The following is a 20,465-nucleotide window of genomic DNA, read 5'->3' on the forward strand; positions in this document are numbered from 1 at the left end:
GACACATTCGATGTACTTGAGACTTTCTTGAGCAGGAAAAATGGTACGTACGAGCAACCGTCTGATGAGGGGCAAAACTTTATTATTGATGAGTTACGACCATAAAAACAACGGGATGCTTTTTTCTTTATTTCAACAATGGGATGCGTTGGGGCTGGTGCAATTTTTACCATGCACAAAATTTAGCTCAAGTTTTTGGGAATTGGAGTGGTATGTCGTTATCTCGGACTGTGATGAAAATATTTCTATGCGAAATTCCGATGAAATATTGCGAGGTCATCGCGACAGCTTATTAGACCATATAACGCACCATATGCGTTCTAGTAAGTTGTTAATAGCAAATGAGCTTAAATATTTTTTTTTTCATTATACTCATCTCTGATATCATAAACCTATATTGAAAGGTCTTCTGAAAAGTATGCGCTATAGAGAGGTTAATAAATAAGGAAGGATTTAGATTTCTGTAATAATTAAAATCTACATTTTTGCGGAAAAATAGTTTAGTTTTTCATCTGTGTTTTTAAATTTAGGAGCTCGTATTTGAGTCTAAAAGTATTTTTACCGTTAGCAAAGACAAATGGTGGTAATGGTGAGACAAACTTGCTCCCTACTACGGAGCTATCAATCGATGACCAGTATCTTAATGCCGGTCGTCCGAAGGAATCGATCGTGAGTTGGTGATTGATGGTATCGAACTCATCGAACTACGTACAGCTTTGCCACCGCACCTTTCTCGTAAGCATTCTGTTTGATTGGCTTGGAGAGTCATCTCACGATTACTGATCGCGATCTCCATCTCCAGTTCATCAGTGGTTAGGAAAGGGGCGAAAAGGTGATCGAAAATCGGCAGCTCTCGCGGTGGTTCGCGGAAAGGGTTTGTCTGCGAGGTAATACTGCTGATGATGATGATGGTAGTAGGCAAATACCAGCAGCTAGCGATCGAAACAGCACCCAACCAGCAGCCCGTAGGTACCGTACCGTAATGTTTCAACGTCCAGTGTGTACGGTGCGTTTGAAGAGCAATGACTTGGAATGGAAATTAGATGGTGAGGGATCTACCCCTGGTGTGCGTTCTTCTTGAGCATCATCTATTGGAGATTAATAGCAATCAGCGTAGAAAGCAATTTCTCATCATTTAGCTCCAGCGCGCGTTACGTTTGGTGTCTTGTTCTCTTGGCAAAAGCAAATGGAATCAGATTGTAGTTGGTAGTGCTCGCCATCGATCGTTTCCCTACGGCTATGCTTCTGTTACATTGGTCACGTTAAAGGGCTAACGCTTGGTAGCAAAATTAGTTTCCCATCCATCACATCGATCCATCGCCCATCCATTCCGATGCTATCGATCGAGGATTCCTGATCTATGATAAATTGGTATCGATCACATCTCGAAATGACGCGATCTGGACTTGGGTGATTGGTGATCGTGAGGGGCCACATTCAAATTCCACCGAAAATAGTTCGAGTGGTTCTGATACACCGGTCCCGAACCCAAGTCGGTCAGTAAAGGAAATTTATAGCCCTGCTCCTTGTAACACCAAGGACGGTGGTCTGCGCGAAGGATGCGGAACAAAAACTGCGTGTGTGGTGGTGGCTTTGTGGGTGAATAATAGTGAAATGTCGTAATGCAACCGTTTGATAAATTAATCCTTTCGCTGAAAAAGCAGCGCTTCGTTTGACGAGAAGTTGCGCATGATTAATGCACAGGCGATCAACACACTGAGGGTGGTTTGTTTCTGGGTGGGTGAAAGCTCTCTGGACGTGATTTGCTAGTGAAACATAGTTCAGAAGCAGTTAAATTTACCGCCAACTTGAATATGCGCATCGCAATCAAGGAGAATTGAGTATTTCTGTCGTACAAATGTTCCGTATACGGATGGGATATAAAAGCTCCGTATACGGATGGGATACGCGAAGAAATTTGAATAAAATAAATTCGTAAGGAAAATTTCAGCACACAGTCGCACAAAACTCGCAAAATGTGCTTCAGCAAATGCACGCAGATGACCATTCATTTGTTTTGGCGGTCTGTTTTGGTGCATCGGTCTGGTTGTTGGAGAAAGAAATATAGCTAAAAGAAAAGGTTTCTTTCGAGCTACAAAGTTGAAATTGGTTAAAATTATTGATTTTGATCATGAACCTTTGGAAAAATAAATAACTAACCGCATTCAACATGGAAGGATTTGTGCGAGCGGGATCTCTCTAAAGGAGAAGCGATAGGCAATCGAACGCACAGCTCAATACGGTACTGGAGTAAACCATGGGACCCATGGAAGCCGATGGCATAAAGTTATGAACTTGAGTCAGAAATGGTAATTAATTATCGTTTTAATGTAAAATCATTTATATCATTTTGTTTATTTGTTTTCTCGTCCCACGAAGCACCTGAGGATGAACGGAAAGAAAAAATTAACAGGGTGGATCAGCAGGAAGCTTCGGAAGCATTTCAGTAGAAGCGAGGGAAGCTCACTGAGACAGACGAATGTGAAGCAAACGCTTCAGCATTTCACTGATTCAACAAACAATTTATCAAAACATGCGCCACAAAATTGTTTCCCCATCGATTGCCACCTTCACTCCTTGCCGCCAAAGCAGGCGGGACAGGTAGGCTCAGTTGCTACCTTGCGGAATATTGTATGTGGGTTCTGTTGGTTCTTTCTTTTCAAGCTCTTCCTTCTGCTCGATTTGGTGTGGAGCTCCTTGGAAAAGTTGGGGGCGGAAAGAGTTCGCCCAAAAGGAGCAATCACGGACGAGCCCACATCGTTATCGAAAAAATGCTTACCTTTGCCACCGACCACTGTTCCATCGGGTGCAGGACGTCTCGGACGATGATCATTAGCTTCTGAGCAACGGGAGTACTCGAGAAACGGAATGCACCATACCGTGGCGCATGGGCCAAATCTCGCACAAAAAGACGCAACCGATATGGGAAGGGCACACTGAATGCGAATGCGGTCGAAAGATAATTGATTTCGTTCCCATAGAGCCCTTCCCTTCACGTCGGATCCCTGCGGTTGACCTCCACAGGTCCGGGAGTATATCCAGGAGTTCCAGGACCCCTGGACGGGCGCAAAAAAGGGGCAAAAATTGATTAGACAGCCGATGGGAAGCCTGGGAACACGGTATACGCGAGCGTGTTGTGTTATGACGTGGCTGCGCGGTGGCGTTGTCCTGAAACCAGTACGGGATCCGGGAAGTGTATCGATATACCGGTACACATATGCATCGCACCATACCGAACAAGTGAACCAAAATCGTAAATATGACTCTCCGCTTATGGATAGTGAGTCGTGCCGACCGGTAGCAGGACGCCCCCGGGACGTCCCGACACTGGGCCACTGGGCGAACATTGACTCCATTTTCTTTTGCCATCAATTTTCTTCCATCCTTTGACCCTTTTCCATACGCGGCGAGAGGAGACCAATGCAGAAGGAAGTGGCAAGCGAACGCGATCGATCAGCCCTAGATCGACTTCAACTACTGTGCGACGCAATGGTTGGATCAAAACTCTGTTGGAACTATGTTTTTTGCACGTTTTTCTGTCGCTGTCCTGCTGTGGGCTCGACGTTATATCGTACCGGGGCCCTCTGAGCAGTGTACGTGCGAATGGCTACGAGGCTAATCGATCAGTGGGGGTGGGTGAATGTGAAAATGCTACTGCAAAAGTGCTTGTTTCTGCTTCTTGTGAGTTGCTCTTTGAGCGCATGTGAAGGGAAAGATATACAGGGCAGACGAGGTTTATAGAAAGTGTCTGCGTTGTCGGTAATGGAATGATGGCCTATCGATCGAACAACCAAGGGGGAAATTTCGTACAGTGAGGTAAAAGTGCTTTTAAATGAATCAGTCATTTCGTTCATTGGTTTTCTGTGTTGTTGACATTTAAAATAATCCCTATAACCACGTTATTTTTTTGTGACGCAATGAAGTGATGAGTTTCTTCCGGAGAAATGAACAGAATTAGGTTGAAATGATTTGGATGATGATGATGATGATGGCTTGTAAAAGATCCGTAAACGTACGGAGGTCCAAATAAGATCTGGTAGTGGTTCTGTTGCCACTAAACCACCGAATCAATATTCTTTCATAAAATTGTTATATTCATAACGAAGCATTTCTCATTTTGCCGCAAAAATGTATCCATTGTGTTTTGTTGTTTTGACAGCACGGTTAAGTCCGGCAGGCAGTTAAACGACCATTTGCGACACAATAACGCAAACAGCCATTGTTGTAGCGGTGAATCGACTACCTTTACCTTACGTACCATTTCATTCCCAGAATGTACATCATAAACCCAAATTAATCAACATCCTTCGACCTTCTTGCCCTTTTATCCCCGCCCCCAAGGTCCAACGCATTTGATAAGGAGAAGAAAAATAGCACACTCAAAATAATGATCCACTTACCATTTGATGGTCATGGAAAACCCGGGAAAACCTCATTCCACTGTTTGCAGCTGCAGTGATGAAGGTTTCTTCCATTACGATTTCCGCATCAGCACTTGGCAACAACTTCCCTTACCGGAGGGCAATAAAACTGTATTCCCAGAAACAAGCTAATTAATCATCGACCTCGGAAAGAAACTTGAAAAAATACAAACCAACTGTACGGATCTATTCCCGAGGGAAGTTACGAACAAAACAAGGTGTTTGTGGTGAAATTTTACTAGTTTTCTCCGTAATACAATGGGGATACATAAGAGGAGGGAAGGGTTTTCCGTTTTCCGCGCTTTCCGTTTTGTGTCTAATTATGATGATCTGGGAATAGAGAGTGCGAAGTAGGAAATGCTAATGGGATTCAGTTTACGCAGCAACACCAAAATGGTGTCCAAGCGCTGTGTCTGCATTTTGAGAACAATGTATTAACCATGGATCGCCTAAGCAGTGTTGCTTTGCTTTGTTTAACGATATATTTCAGTATAATATAAACAATATCATTAAAGAAGAAGATAAACAATCTGATTAAATTACTGAACTGAAGACCATTTCATCCGAGGCTAACACAACAAGTATATGGAATATTGGATAATACATTGGCATGCTTGTATTGTTTCGAAGAGGTTCTATTTTAATCCTGTTTTATTTATAGCAAGTGATGCGTTACCCACTTGCCAAAATATTTAACTGAATCCTATTGCAATAACTTATACACCTGATGAAAGTAAAATGTACATTTCATGCAAGGCTCTGATGAAACGATCCAGAAGGGAATCTTATTTTTTATCGGGACCAAATCGTGAAACACAAACTTAATTGTTTGATAAAACCTTCGTACATCCTCACAATTTTCCAGACCCTTAAAAAACCTCATCTTCATGGGCGTTTATCGTGGTGCGGATACCACCGAGTGATAATTACATCGATACGCACCCGCCTTCATTTAACGCCAACACCGCATGGGAACAGTCGCGCAGGACGACAGGACGACACCGACGGGATGTCACGCTGTTAGCGTTGTCGGCCCGGCAATACTACACTTAGGACCTCGAGAAGAAAATCCTAACACGTGCGAGTGCGTAGCGAAAAAAAACCGCGCCCACTGTTTGCGCTTGTTTCTTCGCGTGCGTGCGCGTGTTTCGGTCCCGCGGGTGTTGGTTGGTTGGCGCGTAGCATCGTGTTTCCACTCCACTCCGCGTGGGGTGCGTGCTTGGTGTTGGAATAACACTTTCCACCCTGCCCTAGTGAGAAGGAGGAGAGATCGGCCGACCGTTTCTAAAACAGCGGGTTCGCGAGATGCACGAACAGGACGACACGATGGCTCACGCTGAAGGACATGGGAGTAGGTGTGTGGCTAGAAAGGGGAAACGGAAAATGCGGGCGTAGGGAACAACAACATTAATTTCCCAGCGAAACCTGCTGCGTAAACAAGCAAGCAAGAAACCTCAGACGACGCGTGCGCATCATCAGCATTCCCGCTTATTCGCTGCGCTGGCTGTGGGAAGGAAACATAATGCCGCCGGCTGGGTGCGAGAGTGGGAAACAACGAAAATAAAAACCAGTTCCGCAGCTCAGTTTATGCTTTTTGGTGTCTTTTGTTATCTTCGTTCCATCGCGCGCTCTGCTCACTGAGCGTTGTTCTTCTTCACGCAAGGTTCTTTCGATCCGAAACTACACATTGCATAGGGAAATATTTTATTAGCCAACTTGGATGGGATTGTTCGTTTGTTTGGTAACATTGCATGGGTGGAAGAACAATACAAAAAAAAGATGTGACACAAATGTCAAGCCAACATGTTAAAGGTTTGATTTTCAATTATCGCGATCGGTCCCATCGCTGACAGAAATAGAAGTCCAACCGCGATTGATGACTTGTGAGAAAGGGGTTGAAGAACAAACAGCTAAAGTACAAGTGTTGAGGGTAAGCTTTCTTTGTTTTCATATGCTGGGATCTATTTTCAAAGATAAACATTGACGTGTTGAAAAGAATGTCTCAGTACTGGCATGCACGCTGCTTTCGGAGGAGTTGTAAGTAGCACGGATTACCGCTGCATTCAATTAGTGGATCGTGTTCTTTGTTTGGCTTAACGTTTCACCCAGAACGTGTCCGCTGTATAGTGGAGATGGCCTACTAAGACATGGTGTTACTATATATTTGAATAGCGACAGGCCTTGTTACGGACGACCGCTTCTCATGGGAATCGAGAACGACCTAATTGATGTAATTGATCGCGAATCGATGCACAACATCAATTTTAATTTGAATAGACCATGAAAACGTACCAGTATAATAAAAATGTTTGAAATGTTTTAAAGTCAGTTTCAGTACGTTGACTAATTAATTCACAACTATTTCAACCTTATAGAAGTTAATGAAAATTTCGCCAACAAAGAGCGACAGAATTTCCCGCAAGCCTTATAACCACTGCGGCAATTGCTTCTCCCAAACCAATAAGACCACCTTCCGGCGCTGCGTAATGATACGTGGAGCTTCTGTTCTGACCACTCGTCGGTGCATCAATTTATTGCGGCATTCAGTGGTGAGAAAACCTCCGCGAAACCGCAACTGCAAGCAAAACCTAAAGATACAACCGGAGAAAAACTAATTTCCCGCCTCATTGTTTACCCATCTCGTTACTGCCCCCTCAAGGTGGCGCAGTATTGTTTGGCATTTGTGCTCCAAAATGGAATTCGCTCAATGAAACAAATGATTTCCATTTGACCCGTTAATGGACATTATAAATTCGGCAGTGCGCATCGAAATCGCTACAATTAATCAGGCACAGTGGCCGGTACCGATGGTAGACGACTTGGCCTTGCTTATTGCTCGGTGCGCGGGAGTGTAAAACCATTGGCGATGGGGTGGGATGGCTCATCGTAAAATTAAAACAAAACACAACAGCGAAAAATTGCACCACAGGCTTCTAAAGATGGTGGGATGAGGATGAAGAGCTTGCGAGGGAATTAAAACAAAGAAAGATAAAACAAAACTTACCCAAAAACCAGCGATCATAATTTTAATGTATTTTTATTTTTTGTTCTCTGTTACCGTGCTTCACTACCTGGGAAGGCTCCGACAACAAATCTCCCAAAAGACGAAGGGAAATATAAAAATTCCACCAATTCATCAAACGCGCTTTGGTGGATGATCAGCGTAAGGCTTAGCGAGGACGAGAGAAAGAACAAGAGTAAATGTACCAAAATATTAACAACAATCACTGCTGTACCTCACTTTCTGTACAAGTGTGCCTACGGACGGTGAGCTTTAGAATGCGGCCAAAAAAGGGTATGTTAAGACCCCGGGGGAGAGAAAACAGGAAACTCCACTCTACGCCGTTGCAAGGAAGCTCATTTCCGTGCTGTGCGCGGAACAAACCGCGAAACCGATGTAAAAATATGTAAATTGAATTATATGTTAATTTATGTGTTGTACAACGGTGTGGAGTGTGGTACGTGGTTAAGGGCATGTTAAAAGCATCGTGGGGGTTGTTAGAGGGCTTCACGTGAGGAAACAACATTCCTGTGGGTGGATTTGGTAGCAATGATTGGCCGTAGGTGGGAACAGCAGAAAATAGTAGCCAAATACGAGTGTTGTTGTTAAGCTGTTTGGGGGCTGCTGGAGGCAGCGAATGAAGAATGGGCTTGTTCGTAGCATTTGACGAAACGTCAACTTGCATTTGGTACAGATTTTACATGTATACGACGACGACGATCGTGCAACCGGGTCTAGGTGAAAATGAAGTCAAAATATTGACAGCACTTTTTGCTCAATAACGACATATAAACAATTTGTTTGTTTACAGAAGCACTATATTGTTGGATTGCTTTAGCAGTTAAATGTTAAAACTAATTTTGTTCTAATGTTCTTCCCGAGTCAATCTATCTACAATCAGCACGTGCTGGAAGCATGCGACTACTTTTAAGCGCTCATTTAGGCTCGTGATGTTTACAGAATTTTAAATATTCGCCCCGTTCTTGTCCTGCTGAGATCTCGATCTAATCTTCAGACCATTCCGAAGTGAATCTGAACATAAATTTGCAAATTTCATCATTTTTCTAAACAAAAGATGAGCCCTTCTCTAGGCAGCACTAGAACGACTTCCTGTTCATGAGGAAAACAAATGGTATCCATCAGTCAGATACAAATCGCTGCTATAAATTAGTGGAACTGTTCGTCTACTGTCATTCTTTTTTCTTCTCTATGTTAAAAGAGCACATCAACATGGTTTGTGGTAGAAAGTCATCACCATGGTCAACCCGAGCCGGGTTGCTTATCGACCATCTGGTAGCGACATTTATCATATTTTTAATTAACATCTGTAATGATTGTTGATCGTTTTCCGACCGTTCGTGCTGCGGAAAAGCCGTGCTTCAGTCTGTCAGACCGATCCGGTACGTTGAATGATTCCTTTTGCGATCACTGTTCGCCATCGCGTCCATAAATGAAAAAGAGTGAGAGCAGTGAAAAGCAGTGAGTCCATTTGATCCGCTGCTTTACTCTTGACGGGACCGGTGAATCAGGTGCAGGATCGGTATCGTTTATGGTACACAAATCTTAAAAGGAAAGGACGTATCTCGCTTGGGGCCCCTGTCAGGACCGGTGAATGCAGCGGTGCGGCACGAGTCCCTTATTTGGGATCATTAAGTGGCCCGTTTTTAATTGCTCCACGGAGAGTAGTTTCACCCCGGGTTTGTGCCGAGTGGCGTGGCAGCGTCGTAAAAGTGCAATACCAATTAAATGCGCTGAAACTTGATCCCGTTTGTTCGCTCGGTACGGTTCGTTTAAATCGTCTCGGAAAGCGATGATTGTCGCCATTTGCTTTTGTGACTGATCTTGAACGGATCAACGATCAACATGCCCATGGGATGATACCTCGTTCGCGTTGATGGTTCGGTGTTGGTCCGAAAAATGTTACCACTCAATTATCAAATTTACGCACACAAAACGAGAAAAATGACACAAATCGTTGGGTCGGAGCAAGTAAGGGATCGAGGACACTGCGAACGCAACCCGAGAGTGGAAGATAATCGTAAAGCGCGATTCACTCCTGCGGGTCTGTGGTTCTTAAGCCGTGCAATTCCCCCCGACCGAGCATATTTGACTAAGGTTGACAAATTTGACAAATATTTTAACAATAACAATTTTTGGTCGAATCCACAATAAAAGGTTCGTTCGTTCTCGTTCGTACGCTCCAGCAGTGCAGTAATGAGTGAGAGAAGCGATTGATGGCGTGAGAGGAAAAGAGCACAACGTCTCTTACTTTTCAACTTCTTGCTTAATGCAGATTTACACGTAACACAAACAGCAATAGTTTATCCCAAATCGTACACTCAGTCCTGTAAAGTCAGTTCTTCTTATAGTCATACACTGTATAAACATTCGTTTAATGCGACTTGTTCAATGAAATAATGTTAACTGTTTTAGAACAATATTACATAACTTACCTTAATTAGTTAAACGTTAAATTTTTCGCCAAAGTAAAACTTTATGCAGTAATTTTATTGATAAATTACAAGGCTTCTTCCAAGAAACTCGAGTTCTCCTTCGATCGATTTGAAAAGGGTTGTTTAAACCGTTCGTGCTTCGTGTAAACCACTAAGCAAACAAACATAAAATTCAACCCCAAGCGCAACTAAGATGGCACATATTGAGAGTAAGGGATGGCAGCCGTCGTGTTTCTGTAGCCATTCCCTCGAGGCCGAAACCGGCAGCAATTGGGCGTGGCAGTCGCAAAGCATACTTTTCCACCCATCCAAAGCATAAACGAAGCATAAGTTCGGTAGCAAAGCGAGATGTGTGCGCTACCCTCCTGTCTCGGAATCGGAACCCTGGTTGCGACTCGGAGCGAACATCGCTACTCAGAATGCTGCCAACGTTCGTGCTCGCAATAGGTGTCCACAGCGAAGCCGCGTGAGTCGCGAGATCTCGGGAGTCCCCGTAGCGTGTGCGATCAAGAGTGATCTTCGACCGTTTCGAGTGCTGAAGCTGCATTATCATCACCGTCATCTCATACCATACACACTTTGCTGTTTTTTTTTGGGTTTTCGTTGCGTGTGGGTTCGTGTTCAGCATTGCGCGTTCTCGTGCGTGCGCCAGCAAGTGTTTGTTTGGTTCATTGATCGAATATTTGGCAGTGAACCGTAGGGCAAGTGGTATGTACGCGATCGGCGTGCTGTTGTGCAGATTGTCCTTTTGTGTTCGTGTGCTCGATATTTAAGAAATCGCATCGTGTGTCTCCGAGTGTTTAAGCCGTGTCTTTAACGTTGAATAATTCTGTGAGCAAAATAGTACGTGCACATTCAAACAGTTGCTGTCCAAGGTGTCGTATACAGATCCAGTTGGGCAGTTTGTTTCGGCACACGAGTGACGACAAAATGAAACAGTGCTCGCTGTCGGTGTGCTTCTGGTGAATTCGACGCAAATCGTGCATTTGTGAAAATCCCGCTCGAACTGTGGCAGGAAAAACCTTTCTAAAATATTATTTCCTATTAGTGTACTAATAAAAAAACGATTCCTCCAAAATGATGATGAACGCTTTCATGGACAGTGGCTCGTCGGCGGCCCATCATTCGCATCTGGCCACGTTCGGCATCAAGATGTCACCGGACCACCTCGAACAGAGCAGTGAAATCGAATCCACGGCAAGTTCGGCCGCCAGTGCAAGTCTGGCGGCCGCTGCTGCAGCTGCCGCCGCTAGTATGCTTCCACCAGGTGCTGCCGGATCCGGAGCAACCGGTACGGGCGTCGGTACTTCCGGTTCCTCCAATGCGAACGCCTCGGATGCAATGTTTTATCATCATCATCCCCATCATCCCCATCATCACCACCAGAGCAGCCCCTCGAATGGGGCTGGCGGAGGGAGCAGTGGCAGTGGTGCCGCCTACAACTCACACCATCTTTCGCCACCCTCCCACATGTCCAGTCATGCGATGGCACCGTACCATTCGCGCGATTTCCTTTCGCTCAAGCGTGACAACGATTACTTCAGCACGGCGGCAGTGGCTTCGAGTGCAGCGGCAGCCTCAAGTGCGGCGGATCCTTCCTCGCTGTTTGCTGCCGCCCATGAGAACCCGCTAAACCATCATTCGGCGGCGGCAGCCGCTGCCATCGGGCACCACCCGTTTCATGCCGGTGCACATTCGATGCGAGCGATGGCGGCCGCAGGACTAGCGACCGCGAGTGATTATACCCATCCGTACGCACATCATGCGCACCATGCGCATCACCAGAGCAACTACGCCTCGGCCATGCACCACCATCACCAGCATCACCCGCTCGCGAACCTGCCCGTCAATCCCGGCACGTCCGGTGCGTTTTTCCGCTATATGCGCCATCCGCCGGCCATTAAGCAGGAGATGCAGTGCCTATGGGTAGAACCGGAACTGCCACCACACCATCATCATCATCACCATCTCGGGCTCGGGCTGACGGCACTGGCCGCTAGTATCGGTGGTGCCGGTTCGGACGGCGGTAGCCGCAAAACGTGCAACAAGATTTTCAGTTCGATGCAGGAGATCGTGACACACCTGACGGTGGACCACGTCGGTGGACCGGAATGTACGACACACGCCTGCTTCTGGCTCGGTTGCACGCGCAACGGAAGGCCGTTTAAGGCGAAGTACAAGCTGGTCAATCACATTCGTGTGCACACGGGCGAAAAGCCCTTCCCGTGTCCATTTCCGGCCTGCGGGAAAGTGTTTGCCCGTTCGGAGAACCTGAAAATCCACAAACGAACTCACACCGGTAAGTGGTCATATATGTAGTACAACAGAGCCCACCCTTGCTAGCCCTTTACCTGCCTTCCGGGAGGCTGGGCGTTTTTCCTTCCAGGAAACAAAGCCCAAAAACATTCTTCTCACTGTGCAAAGACGCTATCTAAACGAGGAAAACGACACGAACCATCAGAAAAACTTTTCATACCCCACGGAATTAAGGCAACAACAAAAACGGCAAACGAGCCTTTGTTTTCTGGAACTCAGCAGTATGTGAAGAGCATTTTGTGGGCCTTTTCTTGCACCGGGAGGTCCTGCTTTGGGTTTCGGAAGATGTTTGCATGAAAACAATGCCTGTGTGCTGTGGAGTTTCGATTGTTTTGTTGGGCGACGTTGGGACGTCTTGTTTTGGTGGTTTAGTGGCCATACTATGGTAGTAATTAAATTGTTCTGGAGTCTTTTATTTCAATTGCTCATTTGAGAACGTGTGCAGCAAACTCGCAGCGGAGGTACAATTGCGAAGGAAAAGACGAAAAAAGAGCTAATGTTTATACGATGATTAATGAGAGTGGACTGAAAAAAGAGCTTAAGTGCGTTGAAGTGGAAGTGTGCCATTCAATTAATGACTGGAACAAGGCAATCATTTTCGTTGCAAAGTGGCGTACGGTGTTTAGTGTATGGAAGGGAGGAAAAGAAAAGATCACTCCCAAGGGTTTTTTGAAATGGCTCCATTTCAAAAGATTTGTTCATAAATTAAACACTAAGCACAGTTGTTGCTTATTTTACCTAGGTAATTTACAATAAAGTCTTTGAGGAATGTCGAACGAAAATGTTCACGCCTTTACTTATGAAATTTGTTCCACGGAACAGGAACAAATTTAATTAAACAGGTATTGAAATTTAAATGCGATTAGTTGTGAAATGGATCGGTCGGGTCAAATCATTCCGTTCCATTCGAACGTTTATTTGTATTCTGCAAGTGTGTGTGTGTGTGTGTGTGTGTTTTTGTGTAGTTTTTAATCGCTCCTCACCCGCAATTTAAAGATTGATCTTAATTAATTTTTAAACGCTACGCAACAACTTCTTTTGGTGCGATTTGTTTTGGATGTTTGTCCGATTAGCTTGGGATAATGTTTTTGTGGCTGGTTTCTTCCTGTTGCCTGAGAAGTGAGGTACAGTTTCTTTCGTGTAAACAATCTGGAGGCCATAAGAGAAAACGGGAACGAACAAATAGAGAATCTTCCTGTGTGTTGATTACCATTAGACGCGGTAAAGAATGATGAGAATTCCATTCTCTCCTTCTTGGTTCGTGTTCCTCACATGTCCGTCTTTGGTGAAATCCGAAGTGGAGAAAAAAAGGAGTAATTAATCTCCATTTTCGAACGTTCATCAACGGCAGACGAAATGTGGCCTCGGGCGCGCGCGCCGCTCGTTCAAATTGATTTTGTTCGTCCATCATTTCACACCTCCACGGTGATTTTGGAGTGTGCTTGATCGCGCTTCCTTCTCGATCGGTTTCTATGTTTATGAAGATGTGTGGTTTGGAAGTGTTGCCATACGCATGTTGATACGGTGTTTCATTGCTCGTCTACTCGCACCCAACCGACGATCGTTCAACTGTAGCTGATTAAAAATCCACATTCGCATTTCGTCGAGTTTGTAGCTGCTAAACAGAGAGCATGACCTTTCCGTCCGAGAGTGTCCGATCTCCGATACACGCCAGGGAGGGCTTTAATTGCGGGTTAAATTATACCGAATAGCTCGGGACATTAGGATGTGCTTAGAAATCGATTTCAATAAACGTGTACACATAGATACACATTGAACTGTAAAAAATCGAAGGCTTTTTCCAGCACAAATACCCAAACACCATCTGTGCCAGGCCGTTTGCACGGTTGCGAATATTGATTTTACCATCACACTAGAGGAGATTATTTCAGTACGCACAAAACACAAAACCACAAAGCACAACAACGACGAGGAGTCTATGTGAGTGTGGCTTTTGCCATTCTCGGCTAGCTCCATCGGGATAAGGCGATGTTGGAGGGCACCAGGCAAAGGACATTCAAGACACACATACAATAAACCGGCCATCAGTGGCGACAAAAGCAGAGGCAAGCAATTGTTGAACCACCCAAAACTGGAATGAAGCGGGAAAGCTGGGGAAAGCTGTGCGAGATGGGGAAGTGAAATGGTTTTCCCTACTTTCCCGCCCAGTAAACAATCCCTGTTGCCGATCTCCAAGCACGCGTACACAACGGAAGCAACCGAGAAAGAGGTCGAATAGGTTGATCCCACAGCGGTCCGCTCCCCATCGGTTTCTATGTCCGATTTGGGTGGGTAAGTTTGTCGGTGTTTGTGTGTATGATATTAGGGCTTCCGTTGTCCTGCTGTCATTGGCATGTGCTGTTGCTGCTGGTGGTACGATTACGACGACGGGCTAAACTCGGTCCCGAAGCCATCGTCCGTCCGTATCCTTGCAGTTGGGGGGATGTGGGATCATGGAAGTGGTGAACCTGCTGTTACTGTCCATCTCCCTTGCTCACGCTTCCAGTTTCAGTTTCCATCGTTCGGTGGGAATCTAGACACAAACAACCAGCGCTCCTTGAGCCAGATTGTGTCGTTACGGGGTTCAGCGATGAACAAACAATTAAATCGAAGTCATAACACAGTTATTTTAAATTGACCGACACAAGCGGGTGTTTACTGGGTTCACTTCTAGGTCGCATTTGCCAGGAACTTGTGTCGTTCGTGTCCGCAATAGAGCATTTATTGCTTGTTGTGGACATAGTCGGCTTTCATGCATCCTATTAAACCATTGCACAGAGGGTTAACCACCAGTATGTATGTTATGTTTTCTTTGTTTGTTTTTTTCCTTAATTTATCGCAAACTCTTTTTCACTACTTTTTATTTGTATCCCTGTATTTGTACCTCGACCGAGATGCAGTTGCAGGCGAGTCTATTGCGGTTGTGTTTTTCACCAAAAGAACATTGTGTCCTTGCTTATCAGTTGCAGCAGCTTGGTTTGACACTTCCATAACGGGAAGGTATTGCAATTGTTGATGGAAATGCTTTGGTCGCGGCTGTCTTCATCAAACAGGCGTCAGGTTCATCAGGATCAACCTCAAATGAACTATCAACCTTTTTTGCCTGAGAGCTTTAAATTGTTCAGTGTGGTTGTTATGAATGAGAAACCTAGTGTTGACAAAAAACATGTTAAACATCCGCCATTTTGGAAGAATATAAGCAGTTTTCAACACAGATACCTAGAGGATTTTCTCACGCTTTTCTGTGTCGGAAGGGAAAATGTTACGTGTTTAGCTCCCCAAACTCCCCGCGGTCACAAGAAAGATTGAATGTCGTCGCTACTCGTATTAGCCTTGCTTGCGGCATTGCTGTCCATCGTTGGGATAGGCTCGTTTGCCCAAGGTTAAGATAATTTGTACCCAAGGAACGTCTTAATTTACCAATCGTCTGAGGATAAAATTGGGTGTCTACTTTTCATTCATTGTGTGTGGCTGTGTGTACGCGATCGTGATTTTTTTTTGTTGTACCGCTGAAGGTACCTTAGCAGGGGTCCTGGTCTGGTCTGTCCCTTTGAACGATGATTGGAGTGGATAAAATTGCAGCTTCTCTTTTTACTGCAAATCTTTCGCTCCATCGCGACGAAGAAGGTGTTTTGGAAGATTTAAAATTCTCATAGTGCGATGAGTTCGGTGCGATTGGAAACTTTGTGTACGTCTAATTCTGCTTGATTCGAAACGTATAATTTTGAGTGTTCATTTTCACAGCATGTGCTCCCCTTTTTGTTCATTCTTTTCTTGGTATAGTAGCCGTGTTGGATGCGCTTTTTTTTTGTTTGGCGAAACTTTGCTCCAAAATAAATAAAGAAGTTTGAAGCCCTCCGTCCGCAGGGCTTAGCGTACGGTTGAAGGTTTTCATTTTGCGGATACAAATATAAGCATGAGGAGAGAGTCTACAGTAAAGCGGTTTCTGCGGAAGTCGATTGGCGCAAACACAAAATATCGCGCGTATTTGATGTATAATTTACCCGCCCACTTTTGAACGCCCTTTTTTCGCGCCTGGTGCTGCCGAAAGTCCTTGAAGAAAATTGATTATCTTCGTGTTTCTTTCCATACATCGCATTGGCTCAAATGTGAATTGCTGGAGCTCTTTCAACACATGCCTGATCACACACGGAGCGTGCTCCCGACAAATGAGCCGTTAAAACAAAGCCATAATTGCTTTCCACACAGGCTGTAGCGGAACGACGCCACTTGGTAGCATGTGGCTCGGTTGGGTTTAGAAGAGAATGAAGATCAAATTACGACCCAAAGATAGGTTGGAATGGCTAGTAATCGGCTACCTCGTTTTGGTTTCGGGACCAAATAAACTGGCTGCTTTTGATCAGGGTGGTTTCGTTTTCTTTCCAACACCTCCTCAATGTTGACATTGATTTTATCGATCTACCGTCAAGAAGGCATCTTGGGGTCTTCTGTCACGAGTTGAAAGTATCGTGTCGCATGTCTCGTGTATCTAGTGGGTCGCATCTCATCCCGTAACAGATGCAGTGCTGTTGAAATGTTGTCAAACACGAGCTTAAGTGACCACTTGAGATAAGATTCCGGGAGAAGCTTGATCCTTTTCGGTCGAATATGCTTCACGGTCTATTCCCGGGGTGGCACATCTGGTTCGGGACATCTTCGTTCCCTTTCGATCGCGTTAGATACCTTTACAAACGATCCCTTTTGAAGGGACTTTCCTGTTCTTGTGTTCGTTCTACCGTTCGGGCTTGTGTCATTTATTTTCCTTCAACATTCCGCCGCAAATCAAAACAAACCAATTTACGCGACACAAAAGGCTTCGTTCGCTCATTTATGTGTGGATTCCGTTTGGTTGTGTGCTTGGGGTTTGCGATTCGTTCCTCGATTCGATTCCGATTCGTTTCACGTCAAACAATGTAATGCGCACTTCGGGAATGGTGATGGCAATGGAACAATGCACGGCTGGGAAAAAGAACCAAAAGGAGTGTGGCGGAACTGACACATAATTTATCGATTCTTTTGGGTGCCGTTTTCAACCGGCATATACTGGAAGGGCCTTCTAGAGTTGAGTGAGGGAGTAGGTTTTTTTCCCTTTTATTTGTCCCCCGGTTTTGTTCGATTTTTTATTTTCTATTATTTCTTGGTTTTTTTCCAATGCGCGCGATTGCCTTGAGTGCCATTAAAATTCTATCATCAACATTAATATCAAAATAATAAATAGCGAAGCTGGTAGGGAAGGACGAACAGAAGGATGTCTCCAAGTTCCGCAGCTATAGAAAGGAATATCAATAAGGAAAAAAGTGCTTAACGGGTCCGCATTCAGTGGCCATTTCCTTATCATGATTTCGTGTTTTTTCTTCTATAAGAAAAATTCACAGCAAAAAAAGGGAAAAGAACTAGCTATCCTAACATGTTCATGCCTTTTCGGTCCATGCTTTGGGGGTTCTCTCGACCGTGTCAAAGTTTTTCCACACAATTCCCTTCCACGCCATTCGAACTATTCCCCATGATGGAAAAAAACAACCCCTGTTATGGGTGGCCATTTTTTTTATTTTCCTTTCCACTCTCACTATCAAGCTGCTTCATTCTACTCCACATTATCTATCAGCGATCCCCCTAGATCGACAAGGGTCGATTGGTAGGGTTTTAGGGAAACTTTGTATTCCTTCTTTATCTTTCTTCTCTGTTTTGCGACCAAAGACGACGTCAGTATCAGGATTTCCTTGCCATATCCGTTTTTTTTGTTGGGGGGTTGCGAGGTTGGCACAAGGAAAACTGACAAAAACACACGGTTCTAGGATGAAAAATGACCACGACCAAACTCCGTGCCTTCTTCGACACTGTTTCTGAGTCTTTCTTGGTGCCAAACAGCACCATTGCTGTGTTGCCATTTCCCGTGGGCGTGTGAACAGTGTGTGTGTGTGTGTGTGTGTGTATACGTTGACGTTGTGGTTTGTACTTAGCCTACCTTACGGGCGCTACGATCGATGTCGCCAATGTCGTCGGGAAAATCCCTCCCGACGATTCGGGCCACAGCTTAAAGAATGACTAAAGACGACGGTCGTGATTTTTCTTCAATCTCCGGTTGGTTCATTCATTCCATAGCGTAGGGTGTTTGCTTTTGTGTGGCAATAAAATAGCTCTTTAAACGGTGTTTAAACAGCAGCTTCCAATCAGGACTTGTTCGTCGGTAATGTATAGAAAGTCTCATTATATCATATTGTTGTTTACCAGTAGAGATTTTAAAAAGGACATTAGGACCAATCTTCAGCAATACAATAATCGCCTTTACGTATTAGAACGCTAAACAAGACATCAAACCACTAATCTTGCTGTTCGAGGTCAATCACAAAATTGGAAGGTCGTGTCATTTTCCTGTTGAACTACATAAATTGTTTCTACCAATGGCTCAAAACAAACGCTCCCAACAAAGCAGTACAATTTAGCTAGTTCTGTTCGAACAGCTTGGAACATGATGATGACTATCTACCAATTCACATTGTATTATGTTGCGATGCTTCCACGAACTGGTCTTTTTGTTTGTTGTCGAATTTAACAAGCTTGCTCTCATACCTCGATGTGTCAGCAACAGTTAGCAACGGCCTCAACGGCAGTAACAGCGCCTGCTCGTCCCAAAAACCAATCCGAGGCAAGACTTGGGTAGTTTGATTAGATGGAAAATTATCCGCCACGCTCCGTGTGCGCCAGGTTAGGTGAACCTGGGTGGAACAAATTTATTTCCCCTCCATGTTTGGCTGTCTTTGCGCTCATTTTATGATTATTTCCCTCACCCTCGATCGAAGAAGGTGGGCTTGATATGGCTCCTACACCATAGCCATCATCATCATCAACAACGCAGTCGTCGTTTGTTATTTGTTCGACGTCACCGTTTCTAGCATGTAGGTGTGTGTATGTATTTGTTCGTGGTAACTGTCATAAACATCAGAGCATCGAATCGATTTCGAATTGCCCTGATGGATAAGGGTGGGAACACGCGGGGGGAATAGAAGCCAAAAGATGGAGTAAAACTTATTTCAATCCCGGTGCTCATTTATATAAAAACGCAACGAGATATAAGACGCATACACGTCTAATGTGAGCCCGCTTTGTACGGCGCTGAGCAGCGCAAGAGAACGTTTCTTTCGCCTTTCCGCCGTATCGTAGCAACGATCGAAGGAGGTCTAGGGAGAAACAAACGAACGTCTCTTGTACATCAAGATATGACAGTTCGGAGGATGTTTTTGTTATTTGACAAGGGTGTGCAGAGGGAGGTGTACGGTGATTCGGCGCCAAGTAGAGCACGGAAGCGAAAAAATATAAACCTCAACTCTCACTCGGGAAAGCTTGCCCTGTGAAGCTGTATGCCGAAGCGGAGGAGGACGAGTGGCGCAAGAAAATCACGCACATCAAAAACAGTCAAGTTGAAGAGGAGATGGAAAAAACGAACGACTCAAAATTGACTTCTTAGGTAATTTCAATTTGAAGTTACCTTTCATTTCACTTTGCGTTGTTTCATTTCGGACTGTTTGCCCCGCTTCCAACGAACGGGTCTGACAGGCCTAAACAGGATGGGATGCAAGGCCTCCGCAAATCTTCGACCGAGGACAATCCATCTTTCCATCCTTCGATCGGAGCCGGTTGATAACGAGTGTAAGCAATTTTAGCACATAAATCTTGTAAGCGCATAATATTATCTTAATTTTGCAATATTTTCCTTTTTCGTCTGTGATGGTGATCTTGAGCGTTTCATGCTAGAAATCATGCAATTGGAAATGGATCTAGTTGAGCGAAAAACGAAAACATAGTGCTTCACTAATCCGGTCGCTTTCTGATGTTCGATTTTTCGGCCTATGCTCTCGAAAAGACAATATGTCAGAACCGAATCGAAAGCACCGCTCGAGAACCACAAATTTCGCACTCCCGAAGAATAGCTGGTGCCGGTTTCGAAGGAGTTTGGTCCGATTTTCTCTCCTTAAGTTGGTTTTAAGAGGGCGTATCGAGGATCAGAAAGGATCAGGGCGTTCGAGTGTGGAAGCGCAAGAAGGCTAAGAACAGGCATTCAATAACTAATCAAGCCGGCCGACTCAGCCATGTCCTGAGGCAAATGTTTTCCTAAAGTTCATCGTACCGCACGGAAATTTCGGGACGAAAGGCACACAGGTCGACGGATTAACCGGTGTTAGAGATGGTGTTGTTTTCTGGGAGCTCATGGTCGGATCCTTTTCATTCTGTTCTGTTTTGCCAAGCGCCTCACCATTCCTCCTTCCCAACGTTTTG

The 20,465-nt window shown here is 44.8% G+C and overlaps 1 protein-coding gene across 1 annotated transcript in view; it reads left to right on the plus strand.

The window, feature by feature from the left end:
• The first annotated feature begins 10,305 nt into the window (after positions 1 to 10,305).
• Positions 10,306 to 20,465, plus strand: part of LOC125766074 (pair-rule protein odd-paired) — a 40,018-nt gene continuing 29,858 nt past the window's right edge. The window contains exon 1 of the mRNA XM_049431664.1: positions 10,306 to 12,174. Within this exon, the coding sequence (XP_049287621.1) occupies positions 10,953 to 12,174 (1,222 nt within the window). The 5' untranslated portion in view covers positions 10,306 to 10,952. The remainder of the gene's footprint in view (positions 12,175 to 20,465) is intronic.

This window comes from Anopheles funestus, chromosome 2RL (genome assembly GCF_943734845.2).
Source record: "Anopheles funestus chromosome 2RL, idAnoFuneDA-416_04, whole genome shotgun sequence".
Classification (NCBI taxonomy): Eukaryota; Metazoa; Arthropoda; class Insecta; order Diptera; family Culicidae; genus Anopheles; species Anopheles funestus.